This window comes from Micromesistius poutassou (genome assembly GCF_964030765.1).
Source record: "Micromesistius poutassou genome assembly, chromosome: 9".
Taxonomy (NCBI): Eukaryota; Metazoa; Chordata; class Actinopteri; order Gadiformes; family Gadidae; genus Micromesistius; species Micromesistius poutassou.
The window spans coordinates 1,791,136-1,813,433 of record NC_140279.1 but is presented as its reverse complement, the minus strand read 5'-3'; the positions used below and the strand labels follow the sequence as shown (position 1 = coordinate 1,813,433).

At 46.9% G+C, this 22,298-nt stretch overlaps 1 protein-coding gene across 1 annotated transcript in view; it reads left to right on the top strand.

The window, feature by feature from the left end:
- Nucleotides 1-4,267: 4,267 nt before the first annotated feature.
- Nucleotides 4,268-22,298, top strand: part of insrb (insulin receptor b) — a 79,232-nt gene continuing 61,201 nt past the window's right edge. Inside the window, exon 1 of the mRNA XM_084473125.1 lies at nucleotides 4,268-5,610. Coding sequence (XP_084329251.1) covers nucleotides 5,517-5,610 — 94 coding nt within the window. The 5' untranslated portion in view covers nucleotides 4,268-5,516. The remainder of the gene's footprint in view (nucleotides 5,611-22,298) is intronic.

The window sequence follows — 22,298 nt, the reverse complement described above, 5'->3', positions numbered from 1 at the left end:
CACATGTTCTGGTGCAAAAGGATGCAGCAAAACAACACTGCCCTCAAATTGTCAGGATGAGAGGAAGTGGGGAGTGGGGAGGGGGGGAGTGGGGGAGGGGGGAGGGGGGGTTGTGGATGCTGTGCAGCTCACGCTGGCTTCCTGAAGACACACAGGGTCACATACTGCTCCCCTGTGCCTGGGGTGTGCGACACTGCCCTGACATTGACTGTTCCTTCTCTCTCTCGCTCTCTCTCTCTCTTTTTTTCTCTCTCTCTGACTGCCTGTTTGTCTCTCGATGTCTCTCTCTCTCTCTCTGTCTGTCTCTTGATGTCTCTCTCTCTCTCTCTCTCTCTCTCTCTCCAGTCTCTCTCTCTTTCCCCTTATCAATGCAAAAAAACTAATTCATAATTCAGATGCATATTTGATGCAAAGTGTAGGAATAAGGCATGATTGGGGCGAGCAGGTGAAACAGTTGAGCACAGACACCTGTTTTCTGGGATGGATTTTGGTAGCGGTGGCAGTGGTTGTGGTCGGGCTGTAGGGAGGGAGGGGGGAGGGGCGGGCAGGTACAGAGTGACCATGAGGACAGCGAGGATGGAAGACAGAGAGAGACCTGCGGAGGGTGACCTCGACAGCCTAATCAGTCGTTAGATACGTCTGCTGCCCTGTGTGTGGGAAAGCAGGACTCACAGGAATCTGTAAAACCCTGGGGTTCAAGTTTCTCACATGGAGGGGTGCAGGTGCTCCCCTTTTTGGCGAGAATTTGGCGGGGCCTTGGGAGAGGAATAACCTTGGCCTATACAGATAGTGGTCGGGTGGTGCTTTGGAGTAAGCAGCTTCATTAAAGACGAGTGTGAGACGAGTGCGTCTGGTGCTCGCATTTATTTATCCTACGTCTGTGATTCCTCACGTAGACCACCGAAAGGCTTTCTCGCCACAAATTCAATAATCATCTTACTATTTTGTGTGGAAATGAAAATTGTTGCGAACTGCCTCAACTATCTGCATTCTATCTCCGATCTGTTGTTTCACAGCCAGCATCAATGCACCCCCGAACCTGGGCAAGCTGGCCGGGTTCTGAGCTGTTTTGTAGCGTGAGCTATTGAGGAGGATGGCACGCAGATAGAGTAGACACACACCATGCAGGCCTACTTCCAGCAACTAATCAATGCCAAAGTATAAATCATGTTTAAGACCTTGCATCTCGACATGGGAGCTTAGATGCAAAATCAATTTGATCAGCAATTGTGAGGAAAGAGGGGATGTCTGTAAATAAATACCCTGGCACAAATCAATCATTTAAACAGCAGTGAATAAAAGTGTTCATTTGCTGTGAGAACTTGTTGAGAGTTAACAGTATACTCTCTGAGACAATCCTTTCCAGATTGACAGCAAGTGCAATTTCATCCCAATGATACCTTGTTGTGCTTACGGGAAAATTTGTCAAAGCTACGTTTGATGAGAGAGAGAGAGAGAGAGAGAGAGAGAGGGAGAGAGAGACAGAGAGACAGAGAGAGAGAGAGAATGAGAGAATGATATCTGTATCCGATATCACAGGGCACATAATCGTGGTGTTAAGCCATGCATGTTGTGATGGTGTTCCCTTCGGGGCTTAGTCCGTCTCTCTGATGGCTTATTCTGATTTCTGTCCACATTGTCAGCACTCCACAATTAATGCTTTCCTCAAATAAAAACCTGTGTTCCAGTCATTGATTATGGTTGGTTATGTCCAACTTCTTCGTACAGCAAAACCCCCTGATGGTTAGTAAGCGGAAATACATACCCAAATAAAGATAATAATAAGTCACTAATAATTTTTGTTGGGTTTCTGCCATTGAATTGTAGTAAATTAAATTCCTGGTCATCTCTTCAAAAGATTAGGCCATAACAACTGAACAAATGCCAAGTGTACTGTTTTTTTGTGGCATTTTTTTAATCCAATTCTTACACACTGTGTTTGGAAAGTATTTTACTCAAGGACTTACACAGCAGAGCCAAGGCTCCTATCCAGAGTGTGCATAGGCCCACACCTACGCACTGCACCTAAAGGGATAAGCTGTGTGTGTGTGTGCCACATTGTGCGCTCCATGTGTGTCAATCATTTATCAGGTGGCATAGCCAGCTTCAATTGTGACAATTACATCGCACAAGTGTTTCCAAACCGATATACACTGCAGATGGAAACATAATACTTCCTTGTGTGAGAGGAATGAGTGTATGCGTGTATGTGTGTGTGTTATCGGTGCACACCCTGTTCCCATGTATCCATGACGACACACTTTCACATGCCAATCTGCCGCACGGACAGACAAGGGATGCCTCTTCCCTTGTCTGTAAAGCTGGAGTACATATGAGGAGAATAGGTAGAGGGAAATCTCTCTCTACCTGTCTCTCTCTCTCTTCCTCGCTTCTTCTTTCTCTCCACCTCTTCCTCCTCGGATATGTTTTTGGGAGATGCTGGCTTGGGGGCTGTGCACCTCAACTTAAAGAGTTGCTCAGCCTAAGAGACTACATTGCTTACACATAATTACTAGCACACGCACGCACACACACACACACACACACACACACACAAACACACACACACAACTCTGTCTGGTTAACTCCTTGTGGAGAAACACACACGTGCGCGCACACACACACACACACACACATATACACATCAATGCACATAGTGGTGTTAATGCACATGCACACACACACACACACACACACACACACACACACACATAAATGCACACATAGGGGTGTAATGCACATGCACACACACACACACACACACACACATAAATGCACACATAGGGGTGTAATGCACATGCACACACACACACACACACACACACACACACACACACACACACACTCATGTTAACACACATGCACAAGATTGCTCTCTCAGTGAGGCATCCTCACTCCCTAGGCAGCTTATTACCAAGTATTCCATATCAACAAAGGAGAGATTTACCGCTCATTCAAACATATTAAGGAGCAGTGTGGAGCAGTGCTGTGTGCGTGCGTGTGTGTGTGTGTGCACGAGTGCGTGCGTGCATGCGTGTGTGTGTCAGGGTGTTGTGTGTGCTTTAAGTAAAAATGAATCGATGATCCGCTTTCATTTTCATAATGAATTCCAATTAGCAGGATATGTTTTTCTCCTGAGTGCAGAATGGCTCCAGAGAGTGATGGCAGAGAGATACTTAGTGGACCCAATAGAGGCCATGCGCTACGTGAGGAGAGCGGGCCCTGGATCGAGGCTGATGGCTACAGGATACAGCTATATGGCTATACCTATAGGATACGTAAAGTTTAACCCCCCCAGATGAAAATATGCCATGTTTCATGAAATCGAGCGTGCAGTGTGACATAGTACAGATGAAATACTGTTTTAATCAGTCAAACTGAAATGTTTCAGTTTATGTCAATGCATTCAACAATATATATACACATGTATATGTACAACTATTTCATCATTTGTTCTGTCCAATGGAAACAAGAGGATTCTGCCAACGTGACCAGCTGTAAAGTGAAGTGGGTAAGAGGATCCTTCTGTTTTGATCCGTTTACACTCACCTCTCTCATGATCGACATCAAAGAACACAAATCAAAAATATGATATTCTTAATACCACAAAACGGCTGCCAGGTGAAAGAACATAGCCTACTACTAGGCTACTGGCTCACTCTGTGCAGATATCCCATCATGAGAGCCGGGTTTATTACAAGGATGTTTGTTATGCAAAGCTGCTGGGGCTGTGCGTCCCAGCTCCACATGTGCTGTCTCTAGTTTGTAGTTGCGTCATTATTGAACGGGAATAACCTGCCACATGGTTGAAAACAGATATAACGCAAACGTGCACTGCGGTTGATTCACTTCAAAGTGAATAATTCAAATGCATTTCATATGCATCTCCACATGATGGAAAAGATCCATACTGTGTTGATTTACAGTTGAGGTCGCTCCAACTCGTTCGTCATGCAACGTCCAATGCCACGGTAAACTTAAAAGAACACTGAATTCGAATCCGTGAAGAGTATGAGTTTAAGTATTTCCAAAAAATATACACTAAACGATAAACAGATTTTAACATGTAAGACTACATAAACGACTTCATACGTATTCCGACGAATCTTTACACAAGACATATCGCTTATGATTCATAGTTGGCAGTTTGCTGTTGGTAGCGCAGACAGTCCGGATCCGTACTTCGTACGGGCTTTGATGGGAATCCAGTCCGGGCTTTGCGGCGCACCGAGCGTGCCCCAGCAGCTGACTGGCAGGACTTGTTTACTGGTGGAGACCCATTAGAGACGAAAGCGGGGAACCTGATGGGAGAGGTACCGCTTCAACGGGAATAGAAGTTTCCTCATTAGCCGTCTTTTAAGGCTTTTTACTATTGTTTACCTCATCCTTGGACTGTCGGGGACGGTACATCTACTTTAACTATATCGTCAGCGCAGAGACCACGTTTGCTGTTAGCTAGCTGCTTCCCCTCCAGCTAATCTGAAAAAGACGGGCGGCGTGGTGTGGACTTTTCTCACTTGTTTCCCGACACCCAGCTTGGAGACCGCCGCTTATTATTTTTAATAGTTCATCAGGTCGGCCGTGGTTCACTCAACGAACAGGGCTTTTCCTCCGCCGAGTCCCTTTTGTGTGCGTTTCTCCCGGGTTGCCCATCGGTCCGCGGCGGCGTGGTCAGCGGGGTGAAGGAGTTCAGAGGAAGGTCGTCGGGGAAGCGATCCCCCCGCAGCACGTTTCCCTGCACGTACTCCAGCACCACCTCGGTGATGTGGACACATCGGTGTGTTCGCAATCGCATCTTGGAAAGGTGAGCTTCACTGAGAAAAAAAACGCGACTGGACACTACAGCAAATACGTGAGAGAGACCTGTGGACTTAAAAACAACAACAACAATAACAACAACTTAACAACGGTCAACGCTGGTTTCTCATTTGGTGTTATTACTAACTTACGACCCCAACACACTGGGCTTCGTTGAAGGGAGATCGTGGTCCTCACTACAACTCAACCACCGCTTTTGGACGTGGGGTTTTTACTGTTTGGGGGAAGTCGTTGACGGGAGCAGGGCATACTTGCCATGGAGTGAACCCGTGGCGAGCGGCTCGCCGTCGGGTACTCCTCGCTGATCTCCTCGGTGATCTGGACCTGTTTTTTTCCTGGATCCTCCGGTACGCTGTGACAAACAGATGAAAGACAACTACCGTGTGCGCTTATGGAACATGAAGCTTTATATCCGCACTTGTTTCGCCAGAACCCAAGACCACGTTATTTAAGTGGTCGGACTTTTGTAAGGGTCTCATCAAACTCCCATCGTTTTAAATCATAATACAACCACGTTGGACCCCGGCCCCTTTAGGGGGGGGGGGGGGGCGACACCAAGTTTTTTTGCCTGTGTATTTAAACACATTTGGATTTGTATACGTTTTGTTATTATAACATACTTATTATAAAAGGACGTTTTTCTTTAGTCGTCGATTTTGTATGAACTTATACAAGAGGAAATCACCTGGAAAGGCAACATGGGATGCTGGACGTTTAAACCGCAAACACCATGTGTGTTTATTGTAGTGTGCATCTGCATTGCATGCCAGGCTGGACTATTGAATGGCGAAAGTAAGTATACTTTTTTTTTCGTTCTTGCAAGTTTAAAGTGCTGCACATGATTCAACTGAATTTATCAACAGGCGAAATAACGTAGATAGAACGATAAGTAGTGCAAATACAACAAGGGCTAAACGAAGCGTCTTCAGTTGCATTTCAGTGAGGTAAAAACGAATACATTATTGTAAAATATATTTATTATTAGCGCAGAACCAATACTCGTCCCAAGAGATGAAGTGAGTGTTTGGCACTGCAGGTATATCCCCCTGTTGTACGCTTTCGAGGTCTTATTCCTGTAATTAACAACAAGCAGTTGTTGACACACAGCCTCTCATTTGTATTCCCTGGTAAAGTTATTTAAGAATACCTTAGCCCTGCCCCTCTCCTTAAAGATATATTATTGAGGCCTGTCGTGGATGCATCAGCCCCAGGGCCAGATTAGTCGTCGTGACTGGACGAGAGGGGTCTGTTGCAGCGGATCTAAACTGGGAGTTGCAGGATTCGCCTGGTGCCCGTCAGCACAGCTAGGCCTCTCGCGGCGACAACAAGGCGCAACAACACACACGCACGTTGCTCTCGCCAGAAACGTAAACAAATGTAGCGCGCACACACACACACACACACACACACACACACACACACACACACACACACACACACACACACACACACACACACACACACACACACACACACACACACACACACACACACACACACACACACACACTCGTCGTCGGAAATTCTCGAAATCCCCGTTGTAAGTGGCGGATTAGCCCCCCCCCCACGATACACTTTAACACGCGTTTGCAACGAGGGCTATCATAACATCCTCTGCCAGGGATTACTATCACGGGGCGAATTGTATCAATGAACGGGATTTCCAATTAATATCTTGCGATGACAGCGTAGTAAATAATCGGCATCCATTGCACTGTTACATGTGTTTTGTGTTTTTATGTTACCGATGGAATTGTTTGAATGGGAAAACGATTCTGTTGCTGTGTTTAAGCGAACATCGTTCTACAGCCACGTTAATATAGATAATTTCTTCTGCATTTTATATATTCTTACTATCGCACTGTATGTAGAGCGATGGTCATACATTAGAACCCATTCGAGCAGAAAACAGCTTAGGCTTAAGACTGTTCCATAAATAACATCCGATAAAGCACTTTTCAATATATGTCCACAGCAACATTGATCCTAACCATTTTAAATGATGAATACAATTGATGAATTGATTATGTATGCAGTAACACTGCCTGTCTTTTAATTGCCAGTTGCGTAATTACAAACTGCTTTTGCCATGTTATGGCTATTTACTACAGGGTCGATCAGGAGGCAGGGGCTTGAGAAAGATGATCTCTGAATAAACAGTCTACTGGTATCTCTTTGAGGGAGTGGAGCACATGTCATTTGCTGTTTCGGGTCAATGCTCATTTTTTGGAAGTTAGCACTCTAGGGCCATTTATGCCTAAGGGTGGGGAAAAGACAAACCATCACCAAAAATCTGTAAAATATTTCCTTCTGAATCCATAGTCAAACACTTTATCATAAACCCCAATGACTGTGATTTTCTGACAGCAGGCTGAATAATGTAACATTGCCTTCTCTTAACGGGTGGTGGACGGGGTTGGTTCTGATGGAGGAAAGGTTTGTGTGAAGGTTTTAATCTTGGTAATCAGCTCTCAGAGGAAACCACTGAGCTGTCTTCTTTCCTTGGATAACTAGCGAAAAACAAGTTGTGCAACTGAGAGCCATGCCCCCTTCTCGTTCCTCTCTCAGGCTCATGAAATGCTCTTTTTGAAAGGCGAGGGTGTGTGTTTGTTTGTGTGCGTTTCAGTGTGTTGTTGTGTGTATGTGTATGTCGCCGCCTGTGTATGTACAGCTTTGAAAGTCTGCACTGTCAGACCTATGGTACCTTCAGAAGATCGTTATTGGTGTTGCTCTTGTGCTTGATAGTATAACACAACTAACAAGCAATTAAAAACATAAGCAAAATAAAAACGTAAGACGGTTTGATGTGTGATCCGTGTCTTTTGGTGTCTGTGTATGGTAGCCTCTTCGTTTGCTATTGGGAGTCCTTAGGCACCCTTCACTGGAGCGAACAGTGGCATTTTCCCACAATACTTTGCATGGATTGGAATGTGTTTGAAGTGGCCCACCCTGTAGGTGGAGGGAGAGGGTGAGGGAGAGAGACTACGGTCTATACATTCTCATTAGCTCACTGCCTTGGCTTCTTACTAGCAGCACCCTTCCGATCCATGAGCGTTGTCTATGTTTTCGGTATAGCCAGGTGTCTGTCTTGAGTGCTGTAGAAGGGGCCAAGCTTCTGAACTGTCCCTCAATGGACAGCTCTGGGACTGCTTGCTGTCCAATAAGACATCTTCAGCCTCTGGTTCTCCTGTCTCTTGTTTCCACGCACCCAAGTCATGGATTCCTGTAGTTGATCATATTGATGTTTTGAACTTTGCACTTGTTGTTTTAAGATGTAACGCCAACTTATTTAGTTTAGAGGATTCCATGTTAGGCAAGAGTGCTGTCGGTGAAACGGCAGCCACAGCACTGTCTATAGATTTCTACTGTGTTCTTGGACAGGTCAGAAATGCCCCACCCGTTGGGTGTCATGTGCTTGTGGTGTTGTCCAGAAGGGCTATCTCAGCTGCCGTTAGTGGAAAGGTTCTGTCAGAGGGGGTCCTTTATCTCTAAAAGTAGGCTACCCCTTTCAACTTCTTACTGCTTGCCACTGCATTTTTTTTAATCTTGTTTGTTCGTGTGTGTGTGTGTGTGTGTGTGTGTGTGTGTGTGTGTGTGTGTGTGTGTGTGTGTGTGTGTGTGTGTGTGTGTGTGTGTGTGTGTGTGTGTGTGTGTGTGTGTGTGTGTGTGTGAAGCAGTGTTTCCTAAAGCACCTCGACAGTGTTACCAATGTCAGAAGACAAACACCACCTGACCTTTGACTCCCAATGCATTGCCGTTTGATCTGTTGTCGAAGCGAGAACATTCTGGTAGCATATCTGAGTCCAGTGTTCAACATTGTAGCATAGCATGTTTATACTGCATTATACTGTGTCATATTGATACTGTGCATGTTTCTCTTCATAAGCTAATAGTGAATGCTCAGAAATATTTAAATTGTATATTCCAGAGAGGCTTTGTTAGATCTTGATAACTATCACATGGCTAAGGATTAATAAAACACACGCCTAATTGAAAAACAAAGTAAACAGAGCAAAAGCTTTTTTTTTTTTTTAACTGCAAATAATGGTTATAGTCTACACACTCAATTGAACCAACCTTGCTTTTCTGATGTATACGACCATTCTGGATAGCTTGTTTTAAGGATTAAGGCTCAAAAAGCACCCTTTTCATTCTTAATATAGTCATCTCGTGCCATCTAAATAAATACACATCATGTACACCAGCGGCACTTCTTTCTTAAGAAGAAAATTCTGTCATTTTTCATACCACTTGTTTGGTATTTCTTTGAATAAAAGTCCCACAGAAATGTAAAACATCTCGCACTGACATATTAGACAAAAGTCCAGTGATCACAGTGTCGTATGATTAACATGGACTATCTCAGGAGCAAGTAACGAAGGCAGGCAGGCAGACCAACCGGTAGAGGGGTAGCATCGCAATGCTAAACTCAAGATGCACCTTTTCCTTCTGTTTGGACATTGTGTGCATCCAATGGTTTAATGTTATTGTTTTGGATGAAACTGTCATGCTTTGTCTTGTGAATGTGATTGTGTTTTTTTTTTTTGTTATTTTATGCCCAGAACCGATCTTTTATGCCCAGTGAACACGATTGTAATTCTGATAGAAACCTATTCTATACAGTATATAATATAAACCCCCTGATTACTACAGTGGTGTATTTCCTGACACACACACACACACACACACACACACACACACACACACACACAGTAGACATACACACACACACACACACGCGTCCACACACATACACATACACACATCCACAAACAAGTACACACACACCAAGTGCCATTACGCCATGCTGCAACCATCTTATTCGATGGGCCGTGTTGCTCTATTTTAACTGTTGGCGACTTGACACTGTAATATTCAGTTTGAGCCGTGGCTGTAATGCAGGGATTAGCATGGGGGGTGTGGTGCTGTCGGAACCCCCCTCCACCCCCAGATGACTGCAGCAGACTGATTTGGTGATGAAGCCACTAGACGCTTTCCGTTCGCTCGTGTATTATGACACAATATCTGCTTACATTTCAGAAGGAGGTGATATAAAGCGTAGTTGTTTCTGAACCCCCCCCCCCCCCCTCCCTCACCAAAGCACATTTTAGGTCATGCTTTTCGCTTGAGTGAACTCGGTGATGTAGACAATTTGTGACACCATATCACAAAAGACAATGAACGATAACATTGAAATATTGATATTGTGGGAGAGGCCTTGTTAGTTCATATTTTGTACGGCTGGTAATGTTGAGTTTTGGGTTTATCTGTTGGGACAGACATGTACAGATCTTATGTCTCTTCACATTTGTGTGTGTGTCCGTCCATGATGTTCTTAATGTACTTGGAGGTTGTTATATGACTGTGGTGGGGCTTAGAAAGTCTGTCCTTAGTAAATAACTACCAGACTTGAAACATGTGCACCACACATAATTGCATACGTTAATGATACATTTGTTGACTACTTATAATAATCGTGAACATTATTATAATTATGATGGCTAGCAATCACCCAATGCCATGATATTGCACCAGAGCACCAGTGAGCAGGGCCTTAAGTAGCGTGATGGGATGCTTCATGGGAAACTGATGGATTAGAAGAGAATTATCATGGGTGTTGATCTTATAATGAATTCAATCAATTCAATTGGTTGAGTGAAATCAAATAAATATTTTATTTGTTTTAGGCAAGGAATTATTGTAGCCATCTAGTACTCAGAAACCTACTTGCAACAAGCAATATTGTTGTTGTTATGCAATACAGATTTTTTTTTTGTTCTTTTCAGCACACTGGCAGGTGTAACATTTCAACCAATGACATCATAACATGCTCCTTTTTATATACATCCTGCAACGGGCTAATGCACAGCCGGCTTGTGTTTAATTTCATCTTATATATTATCGGCACAGTCCAAGCAAATCCTGAAGGACAGAGCTGCATACCGACTAGGATTTAGGAAAAGGGAAAGTGTGAACGTGAAACTGTGTGCAAAGCCGGAATCCAAAGTTCATGGGTTGTTTTATTAGACTTAGGCATGAGCTGATCTGAGTGAGTGTGACACACCTTTTGGAGTGTTTTTACCTTGGTTTACCAGAAGGCACATGTTGTCAACATGCAGGACTTGACAATTGTGTGTGTGAGGGACGATGCAAGCTTGAAATACCAGCATTTAAAAGGCAAATGCAGCCTAATTTAGTCACTTTTAAAGCAGCGCCAGGAATGTTTACAAGTTGTTCAACTTTCCGCTCCCCTCCAAACTGCATTAGGCAGTCCCAATGCTGTCGTAAACATACTTGACTTTACATGACAGATTGTCACTTTTTATTGACGTACCACTGTCCCGTTGCTTGCCTCTCAATTATGGGCAAATGATCATTGTCTCATGATAACTCATGATAACCCCCCCCCGTTATTGTTAGTTTCATACCCCTATGTGTTGTCAGTGAACAGCACATGAGAAGGGTGAATAATAGCGCATGACAGTTGTCTTCCCCCTTTACATTGGCCTGGTGCACCTTTTTAAGTACTTTGATTTATTCAGTCGATGGCCCTTACCGTTTTCTTCTACCCCCTTCTCATCTAGACGGGTTGTTCTCTTCCTTTCCTTCCTTCATCTTCTGACACTGCCCCTCTTCCGCGCCTCCGCCTCCTCCTCCTCCTCCTCCTCCTCCTCCTCTTCCTCCTTCTCTTCCTCCTCCTCCTCCTTCTCTTCCTCCTCCCTACTGTTTTGCTAAAAGGGTGAGAGGGTTCACTCTCTACTGCTGACTTGTTTTTCTGTCGCGCTGCAGATGCGCACAGCCGGCAGACTCGCCTTCCACATGAAGACCTGAGGAGCGCGCACACACACGCACGTACACACACACGGGAACACACATGGACACATGCATGGAAACACATACACAGACACGGACACACACACACCAACTTGCTAATCCTTCTCTCTATGGGATGGGAAACGCTCCCCTTTCGTACCCTCTTAGAGGTGTGCATGCCATCTGTTTGTCACCCCTCTCTCTCTCTGTCCCTCTCACTCTACTGTGTTCTATTATATTGTCGCCTGCTTTAGTCTCGTTTATACGAGGCTGGCTCACTCCAGCTGGGTCCGACTGATGCTTGGCATATACACCTGCACATCATCATCATCATCAACACCAGCAAAGCCGCCACAAGGACCTCTTGATTATGCTGTGTGAGTGTTTGTGTGGCTTCTGATTTGACGAGCACACTTGTGCATGCACGCACACACACACACGTGGCACACAAGTGTTTTGGCAAAGGGCTCTGTGTTTTGTTCTGGAGAGAGGGACTGCGATGGGTAACTATGGTGACAGCAATTGTTGTCAGCGATGGGTTACCACGGGGACAGCGAGTGTTGTCAGTAAGTTACAGGGCTTTGCTGTGTATATCTGAAATATATTTGAGTACATCCAATCCCTCAGAGAGGGTTCCACTGTCACAGGAGTAATATGTTTACTGGTACCAAGCATGTACTAATCTGCCGAAACAGTGGTGTTTATAAGTTGTTCCTCTGTTTTCTAGCCAAGAAAGAGAATTATAAGTGTCTGTATCAGACAAATATTGTCTGATATTGCATTCACGATAAACAAAGATGACGGTTGAATGAACACATTTGCTATCTAAATGCTTTCAGTAGGATAATATAATATGATGTGTTCCACTGCCTCTCATCCAACTCTGTGTGTGTGTGTGTGAGTGTGTGCGCTTGTTTGTGTGTGTACGTACTCTAGTGAATACGTGCATGAATGTGAGGCGCACCCTGCCTGCATGCTCCTTTTCTTGTTATTTGTATTCCTGTGAAGTGGCGATGTTCTAAAATAAGCCGGTGCCAACCACGATGGCCATAAGCCTGACCAGCGAGGGCCAACCTGGGCAGTATGGCGAAGCACCCAAGTCAGCCAGCCACTGAATCATGCTTTAATTCTCTGAAGTACGCTCCCATGACTCCACTACTACTACTACTACTACTACTACTACTACTACTACTACTACTACTACTACTACTACTACTACTACTACTACTACTGCTACTACGGCTACTAGTACTCGTAGAACCCTTTGGTTGTTTGTTTGGTTGTGTGGATGTGTCCATGTTGTTGAGGTCACTTTATGGCTGTACTCTGTACACCGCCACAGCTGTTGCCTAGCACCCGACACATGTTGTTGTCCTGCCGGTAAGTGGCCGAGATAAGAGGGGGAGAGAAGGGGAAACAAAATAAAAACGGAAGGGAAGTGGCGGGTAAGCGAGAAGGAAACAGGAAGAGAAGTAAGAGGGGGAGAGAGAGAGGGAAGGGGAAGAAAAATGAGTGTGTCAAACTCTGGGGGAATGCACGGACTGAGAACAGACTTCAGGAGAGAGAGAGAGAGACGGAGAGGAGAAAGTGATGCAGAGATCAAAAGAAAGCGTGTGTCTCCCGCTTTGAGGGCCTGGTATTGGACATTCCCAAGTACATCTAGAGCCAGGAGGGCGCTTGTTGACGCACGCCTCACTGTGAGGCAGCATAATGAATGGAGGTCATTTTACAATGCGAGGGAATGGCCACAGGCTCTGGACTTGTCTATCAGAGACGCGCCAACAGAGATGGATTTGTTACCTGTGGGGGGGGGGGCGGTGTTGAAACGACATCAGTGTTCCATTGACGGATTGCTTGCTTGAAATCTTAGATGGAAAAACTCACACAGAGTGAGGGGGGGGGGGGGGGGGTTTGGCCAAGGAAAACCAAACATAAGGGGGTTTGTGTTTTTGGTGTTTATGTGGTAGGTAGACCCCGTACCCCCTAGACCCCCTCGTTTGTAGGGTTGCAAAAAGGGAGGGGGTACAAATGTAGTGCTTGATAATGTGACCAGTGTCCAAGGTGATGTTGTACAAACTGGTTGGAAGGAAGAGACGGTCAAAAACATTTAACCACAGTTCTTTCTAACTTGCGGTGTATTATTGTAGTGACAGTGACAAAATGGCACAGACTACTATGTTCGAGATCATATGTAAAAAACAAAACAGGGTGGCAAAATGAATGGAAGAGATGGATGGAAGAAGAGGTGAAGAAGATGTGGGATGTGTGGGGCCACCTGCTGTCCAGTCGTCCTGCACGCTGCTTCCTCCATTCCCTCTATCCACCTGCTTGAACGTCTCTATATGAAGTTTAATCCGTTCTACATTTTTGCTGCATCTTCCCCTGCAACACACACACACACAGGGGGAGGGGGGGGGGCTCTGCTTAGGATGAGCCCAGTGTTCCGTTCCATGCAAAAGGAAAGCTCTCTTAAACCAACACTTCTAGCTGGAGGTCAAGCCCACTGTGCCTCTAAGGCAGTGTTGGCATGTCGGAGCACAGCCAGGCCAGGACCGGGCCACTCCCACCTCTCACCTGTATGGCCTCAACACCTAGATTCAGCATCCTGTTGCACAGTGTTTTTACGCTATCTAGGGGGGGGGATTTGTTCCAGTGATCGTGCTTCATTGCGGTTCAGCTCTACTCCTCTTAAAATCAAATTGTGGCCAACAACTGTTGGTCAGGAAGCTTGTGTAAAGGCAAGCCGGAGGTAACCGCTGAATGAGGGGATCCCAGTCCCCCACATTCGCAGACAGATTTGTCTTGCAGGCATGAGCGGAGTAGTCTGTTTCAGAATTGTCCACCCATCTTGTCTTGATGAGCCTCCCGTTTTAAATATTCCCCTTCGGGTTATCCTTCTCCAAAGCATCTCCGCTCTCCTCGTTGAGCACATTATATCGGGCCGGCTAAGTGTTGCTATTACCACGTTGTTAGTGTTGCTCGAGGAGTACTCAATGTCAGGCCCGGTTGAGGTGCAGTCAATCGTTTTGATAGGGTGACTTTTGATTGTACAATGTGTACGGCCAGACACAGACATGGGGCGGCCTGCGGAGGCTGACGGAGGCTGACGGAGCAGCAGCAGCAGCAGCAGCCAGCCGTAGCTTATCCTGACCCATGCTTTGCCCCGGTTTGCGGGTCGCCATGTTGGTGGGGCCAGGCCCTACAGCTGCTGCTGTGTGGCTGGAAGCGGAGCAGAGGAACGCAGCCCTGCCTGCCTGCCTGCCTGCCTCTCAGGCCCCGGCTCACCACACCAAGACGCTGAGCGGAGCGGCGCACTGTAACGTGGGAAGATGAAAAGGAACATGGGAATTTTTTTCAGTATTACTCACACACTGTGTGTGTGTGTGTGTGTGTGTGTGTTCTCTCTCTGCCCATCTGCTTTGCACTGTTGGGCTCACCCCTCTCCGTCCACTCCGCAGACGATCACCTCCTGTTCCCGTCTTCTCTCAGCTCCAAAGCCTGGCTACTATTTCAGGAATGTTGTCGCCACATGCACAGTTTTTTTCTTTGTTTGCCGCACCACCTGGTTGAGCTGTTTTGTGAGCCTTTGGCCAGAAGGTGTGTGTGTATGTGCTATTGAGGTTTCCCCTGTTTTTTTTCCAGATGGGAATCTTGTAGCCAGTTTACAGTGAAACCCGGTTGCATGCTGTTGTTTATGTAAATTGCATACCACCGAACCGGGTAACGTTTCAAACGGATTCATAAACCGAAGTAAGATGTAGCAACTTGAACTGACAGTACGTGCAACTAGGAAAACAAAACAACCACAGTGTTAGCATATCATACCTGCAGTTTGGCACTGTACTCCAAAATATGAAGTTGTTTACATCTTTTGAAATTACCCCCACGTGGGAGGGTGTGGCGAGGCTTCAAATGTCACCAAACCATCATCGTGCTCTTCCATGACCACCGATGGTGAGGCCACTTGTGTGTAAACGTCCTACGTTGTACTGCATAGCGGGGACATGTGTGGCAAGCGGAGAGGAGCTAAGGCAAAAAAATGGTTTGGTTTTCGGAATGACGAAATGGGATGTGATAGAAGAGAGAAACATCTGATACAAAGACAATGGCTTATCTTATCTGCCATGGAAGAGGTCTGGGGCTGCAGTTGGATCGTGGTTGGCCGTGGGCGGCGGGGCAACCACTGCTTCCCTGTACTGGAGGTTCCTAGAACAATGACGATTATATACAAGGGGAAATGTGTCTGTGTGCAGCGCAGTGTTCCGCTATTGTCTGTGTGGAAACCAGGTGTTTGAATCAAGACGGTACCCCAGGCCATGCTTTTTATATCACCGGATATTTCACCAAATAGGCTGTTTATACCACTCAGATGTTTTATACTGTTTGGTTTTTAGTCAATGGCATTGACATTTACATTTAGGGCATTTAGCAGATGCTTTTATCCAAAGTGACTTACAATAAGTACATTTGTCAGAAGAAGGTGAAAGAATATATTGTCAATAAAAGGCATGAAGTGAAAATGAAATATTTTGACATTTCTATCATGTATCTTAATCCACTGGGATGTAAACAGAGTTCAAGAGGGCTCTTGGATGGCTTCCCGAATGCACTTTGAAAGATGAGTGAGTATGGATCTGATGGCAGCCCGTGCTCTGACTGCATGCTCCCTATGTGAGCGCATTGGCCTTACCTTAATGACTATTATAGGACTGCAAGGTTCACTGCGTAAGCGAGGCCTCACTCGCAGCATGCATCTCAACGTTTTCTCTCATACCAGTGTTTCACTTTATATTTACACCGGTCTCTCGCTGATCATTGGCTTGCGTGCGTCTGGAGCACTCTAGGCCAGACCGGCCACACCGTTATGTACTTATTACCGAAGGAAAGACTCGATGTGGTGCCCTTTCTGTTTCAATTATTAACTTTTAATTACTATTATTAATGGAATCCGTTAACTGGGATGCGATGCGGGTAATTCTGTGGTATGAGGAGTTACATATTACCACATCTTGGCCTAGGGAGGAGACTTCATAGTATGAAATAATGCAGCATCTCACTGTAATCATCCCTGGAGCATAATAATTGTTCTCTTGTGCTGCATTGGACCACACTGAAGGATTGATTTGTGACGCAGGCATCTCAAGGTTGGCTAGTCAGGTTGCACGGAGACGTGGGCTTTCAAGTTGAATGAACGTGGGCCGCCGGTGAACAAAGGAGACAACACAGCAAAGTTATTCTGTTCAGCCTTTTAAATATCTTCGAGTCCGTCTCTCAACTCATCGCCAGAGTGACAGCATGCAGAAGTGGGTTCAGCGCACAGCGCTATTCTTCCTCTGGTCCTCTGGTCCTCTCTCCACTCGCTGCCGCCGCCCTCGCCCTCAAGGTCACGGCATGATCGCCAGAATAATAAACAACAAGACTGTTGTGGTTTGAAAACAAATGACAATGACCTGTCACTCTCTTCTCTCTTTATTTTCTTCTCCCCTGTCTTTCTTTTCTCCTCTTTGCTTGTCGATCGGCTTATTTCCTTTTGTGCATGTCTCCTCTTCCCCCCCCCCCCCCCCCCCCCCCCACTGGCCTGGTTGCTCTAGGCGGTGGCTGGTGGCGGGTGCGAGGGCAGGCACAGCCCCCGGTGGGCTCTGATCCGGGCCCCTCTGCTCTCACTGGCGAGCCGTCCGGCAGCTCGGAGGCAGCGTGTCGCTGCTCTTTTTCGCTCTGCTTGAGTTTGCCACGGCCTGGCCCCGTGCCTCGGCTGTAATGGAACCTGAGGCTGTTTATAAATAGGCTAGACCTGCACCCCTCACCATGCTCGTCAATGGGAGGCTGGCTCTCGCTAATGGAGGAACAGGTGCACACACTCTCCGCCTGCCGTACCACGTCCATGTCCGCCATGCGTTTCGATCCTCGGCCCGGGGCAAGACGGTACGTGTTGATCACGACGGCTCATGTGCATTTTCCTCAGCATCACTGTTCCCCGTGGACATCACTGTGTGGCAGTTGGCTCGTCCGTCGCAAGGTACAATCCAACTAAGGCAGGGCAAGAGACAGTGTATCCAAAATCCAAAATGATAATCCAGTAGCAAAGAATAATCCAAGTAGTCAAAGACTCAGCACAGCAGTAACAGAAAACCAGGTTTAAATACACACACTAATTAATCACATGACAGACAAAGATGAACTTCAGGTGGCAAACCCAAGATGGCTGAACACACATAACGAGAGGTGGGGAAACTGGAGCACAACAAACAAAACACAAAACACATGATCACAAAAACACGAAAAAGGTCATAGTGGCCACTAGAGCCCAGCAAGGTCCCAAAATCATAACAGTACAGCCTACTCTAGGAACATCTCCTGACATTCCCTGGAAGGTCAGGATGTTGACAGTGGTACTCCTGAATAAAGTTCTTGTCAAAAATGTCCTGCGCCTTGACCCAAGATCGTTCCTCGAGGCCATCCCAATCCACCAGGTACTGAACTCCACCTCGCACCCGCGAGAGTCCAGCAACCGGTGAATAGTAAAAACTTGTTCATGTTGAGGGGGAGGGGGGTCTTTGGGGGCAGGGGTATGAGGTGATGAGAGCAACGGTCGCAAAAGGGAAACATGGAAGGTGGGGTTTATTTTTAGGGAACGGGGTAACTGAAGCTTGTAGGTAACTCGGTTGACCCTGTGGACAACCTTAAAAGAGCCAACGTATCAAGGAGCAAGCTTTTGGGACTCCACCAGCAGAGGGAGAGCCCTGGATGACAGCCAAACCCTTTGGCCAGGAAGGAAGTGCGGGGCTGGCCTCCATCGCCGGTTGGCCTGGGCTGCCTTGGGTGTTCGCAAATGCGCCTGACGAGCTTTTCTCCACGTCCTTCAGCGTCTCATGAAGTAGCTCACTGAAGGCACTCCTACATCCTCCTCCTGTTCAGGGAACAGAGGCGGCTGGAAGCCAAACTGGCACTGGAACGGAGACATCTTGGTTGCAGAGGACTGGAGGGTGTTATGGGCGTACTCCGCCCACGGCAGCCAGGAGCTCCATTTGGATGGGTTGTCCATTGCCAGGCTTCTCAGGGTAGCCTGGAGTTCCTGATTGGCTCTCTCTGTCTGCCTGTTGGATTGGGGATGATAGCCAGATGAGAGGCTGGCTGTGGCCCCCGAGGAAGAAAGCCTGCCACACCCGAGAGGAAAACTGGGGTCCACGGTCTGTCACAATGTCCTGAGGGAGCCCAAACACTCGGAACACATGATCAAACATTAGTTTGGCAGTCTCCAAGGCAGAAGGTAGTTTACTTAACGGAATGAATTGACAGGCCTTGGAAAACCTGTCAACCACAACAAGAATAACAGTGTTACCTTCAGACTCAGGCAGACCGGTGATGAAGTCAGCAGACTGGTGTGACCAGGGGCGCTTAGGGATGGGTAAAGGGTGCAGCAATCCTTGGGGACGCTGACGAGGATTCTTTGTGCGGGTGCACACTGAGCAGGCCATCACAAAAGCCCTGGTTTCTTTCTCCATCTCAGGCCACCAGAATCTTCTCAGAAACTCCAACGTTCTTTGGATCCCTTGCCATGAGATGGGAAGAATGTCCCCACTGGAGGACCTGGGCCCGCACTCGTCGGGGAACAAACAGGCATCCTGTTGGACCAGTTCCAGGGTCTGGCTCCGTTGTGCCTGTCTAACGGTGGATTCGATGCCCCACCGAACAGGAGCCACAATTCTGGACATTGGGATAACTGGCCTTGGTTCATCCTCTTGATTGTTGGTGATGAACTGCCTTGACAGGGCATCAGGCTTGCCGTTCTTAGAACCAGGTCGGTACGAGAGGGTGAAGTCAAAACAGCTAAAAAACATGGGCCAGCGAACCTGACGGGGATTCAAACGTTTAGCTTGCTGCAGGTACTCCAAATTTCTGTGATCAGTCCACACCAGAAATGGATGTAGAGCCCCCTCCAGCCAGTGTCTCCACTCTTCAAGGGCCATCTTCACAGCCAGAAGCTCACCATCCCCCACATCATAGCTGGACTCTGTAGGACTTAGACAATGTGAGAAAAAGGCACAGGGATGCAATGCCGAAGAGAACCGCTGCTTAAGATCCTTGAGAGCCTTCTCTGCCTGGAGATTCCAACAAAATGGGCCCCTATCTTTCTTGGTAAGAGCAGAGAGGTGCACTGCCACGGAACTGAAACCCCTTATGAACTTGCGATAGTTCGCAAACCCTAGAAAGCGCTGGACCTCCTTAACAGACTTGGGAGTGGCCCATTCCCGCACTGCCTGGGTCTTCTTTGGATCCATCTGCACCTCACCCTTTCTCAGGATGTATGCTAAGAAGGACACCTCTGAAACATGAAACTCACATTTCTGAGGCTTGACATACAGGTGATTCCTCAGGAGTCTTTGGAGAACTTGCCGCACATGCTGATGGTGGTCCTGCAGGGTCTTAGAAAAGATTAGAATATCATCAAGATAAACAAAAATATTTATCATATCTCGAAGAACATCATTAATTAAAGCTTGGAAAACTGCTGGAGCATTGGTTAGACCAAAAGGCATCACCTGATATTCATAATGCCCCAAAGGCGTGTTAAAGGCAGTTTTCCATTCATCACTCTGCTGTATGCAGACAAGGTGATAAGCATTGTGCAAGTCCAACTTAGTAAAAAATGTAGCACTCTGCAGGAGGTCAAAGGCTGTGGACATTAAAGGGAGTGGGTAACGGTTGCGTATAGTTATTTTATTCAGGCCACGATAGTCAATGCAGGGCCCCAACCCACCATCCTTTTTGCTTACAAAAAAAAATAAGGCTCCAGCTGGGGAATTTGAAGGCCGAATGAAGACCGAGGCCAGAGCGTCCTTTATGTAGGTGTCCAAGGCTTTGCGCTCTGGCAGAGAGAAAGAGAAGATTCTTCCTCGAGGAGGCATCGTACCTGGCAACAAATCAATAGCACAGTCATAAGATCGATGAGCTGGGAGTGCAGCGGCTCGGCTCTTACTGAAAACCCAAATCCAGGTACTCTGTGGGAACCTGGGACAACTCAGCAGGATCAAGAGACTCAGAAGGCATGGACAAGGGTCTGGAAAAGAGGCACGTGGCATGACAGGTGGGACCCCATTCTACTTTACGGCCAGATACCCAATCAATGTGTGGATTATGACGATTAAGCCAAGGGTATCCTAAAATCATAGGGAACTCAGGTGAGGGAACAAGATACAAGGTGATGTCCTCTTGATGGGCATCAGATTTGAGCAGTAAACGACTGGTTGCTTGGGATACCTTGCCGTCACCCAGTGCCTGGCCATCAAGAGCTGTTACAGACACGGGGAATCAAGGGTTTCTAAGGGAACATTAAGTCGATGGGCTAGTTTGATGTCTATGAAGTTTTCAGCAGCCCCAGAGTCTACCAGGGCCTGGCAGAAGTGAGGATACTCCCCCCAGGATATGGAAATGGGTAGGTAGACCCCCTGACCAGTAAACTTGGGAGAAAGAGAGGCGCCCGTCAACACCCTCCCTCGGCTGGACGGGCCTGGTCTTTTCCCAGAAGCCCAGGGCAAGTAGCTTGAAAGTGATTGGGCTTTCCACAATAGATACAGCACTACTCTATTCTTCTGCGTTCCCGTTCTGCTGCAGTAATGTGGGTGCGTCCGATCTGCATGGGTTCTGGATTCTCAAGAGGTAGTGGCACAGGAATCCAGGACTGACCAGGAGTGTCAGGATAGCTCTGGTTGGAGCCTTGGTCGCGGCGCCAATCTCTGAGACGATTATCAAGACGCATAGCGTGGGAGATGAGAGGCTCAAGACCACTTGGGCAGCCTGCAGAAGCCAATCCATCCTTAACTGTGTCTGACAAGCCATGATGAAATGCCACAACAAGAGCAGATTCATTCCATCCACTCACAGCAGCCAGGGTTCGGAAAGCTATAGCGTAGTCTGCCACACTACCCTTGCCCTGGCGGATAGACATGAGTTTCTTTGCGGACTCAGCACTCGTAACAGACTGATCAAAAACTCTCAGCATGTCCTATGAAAAAATCTTAAATTCTGAGCATTCTGGGCCCTGTCTCTGCCACACGGAGGTCTCCCAAGCTATAGCTTTGTCAGTCAATAGGGTAATCACGTATGCTATCCTTGCTCTTTCAGTGCGAAAAGGGGATGGCTGGAGTTCAAACGTGAGCTGACACTGGGTAAGGAAACCACAACACTCACCAGGCTTGCCATCATATCTCTGTGGAGTGGGAAGGCGCGGCTCTGGACCAGGAGTTGGAGGTGTTGGATCTGGTGCCGACTGAGGATCTGGGCCTGAGGCTGGAGCTCTGGGAGTTTGCGTGACCAGCTGTTGACATGATCACAAAAACACGAAAAAGGTCATAGTGGCCACTAGAGGCCAGCAAGGTCCCAAAATCATAACACGCTGAGTGATCTTTAACTGCCCGGATCGTCGCAGAGTGGGACGTCACCGTCCTCTGCCGTCGAAGACAGGCCACTTCTTTTAGCATGCCTTGTTGAGTCCTCCTCCATCACTTTTAATGCGCCAGTGACACCAGTTTTCACACAGGAATATTATGAATCGCCTTTCAGCAGAGTTGTTTGGTCATTTTTATTATTGTGTAAAAGGGTCCTGTTGCCAAACTTGAAAACGTTAATGGAATACAAAGGTTTTTTTTTTTATTGCAGTGCATTTTTGG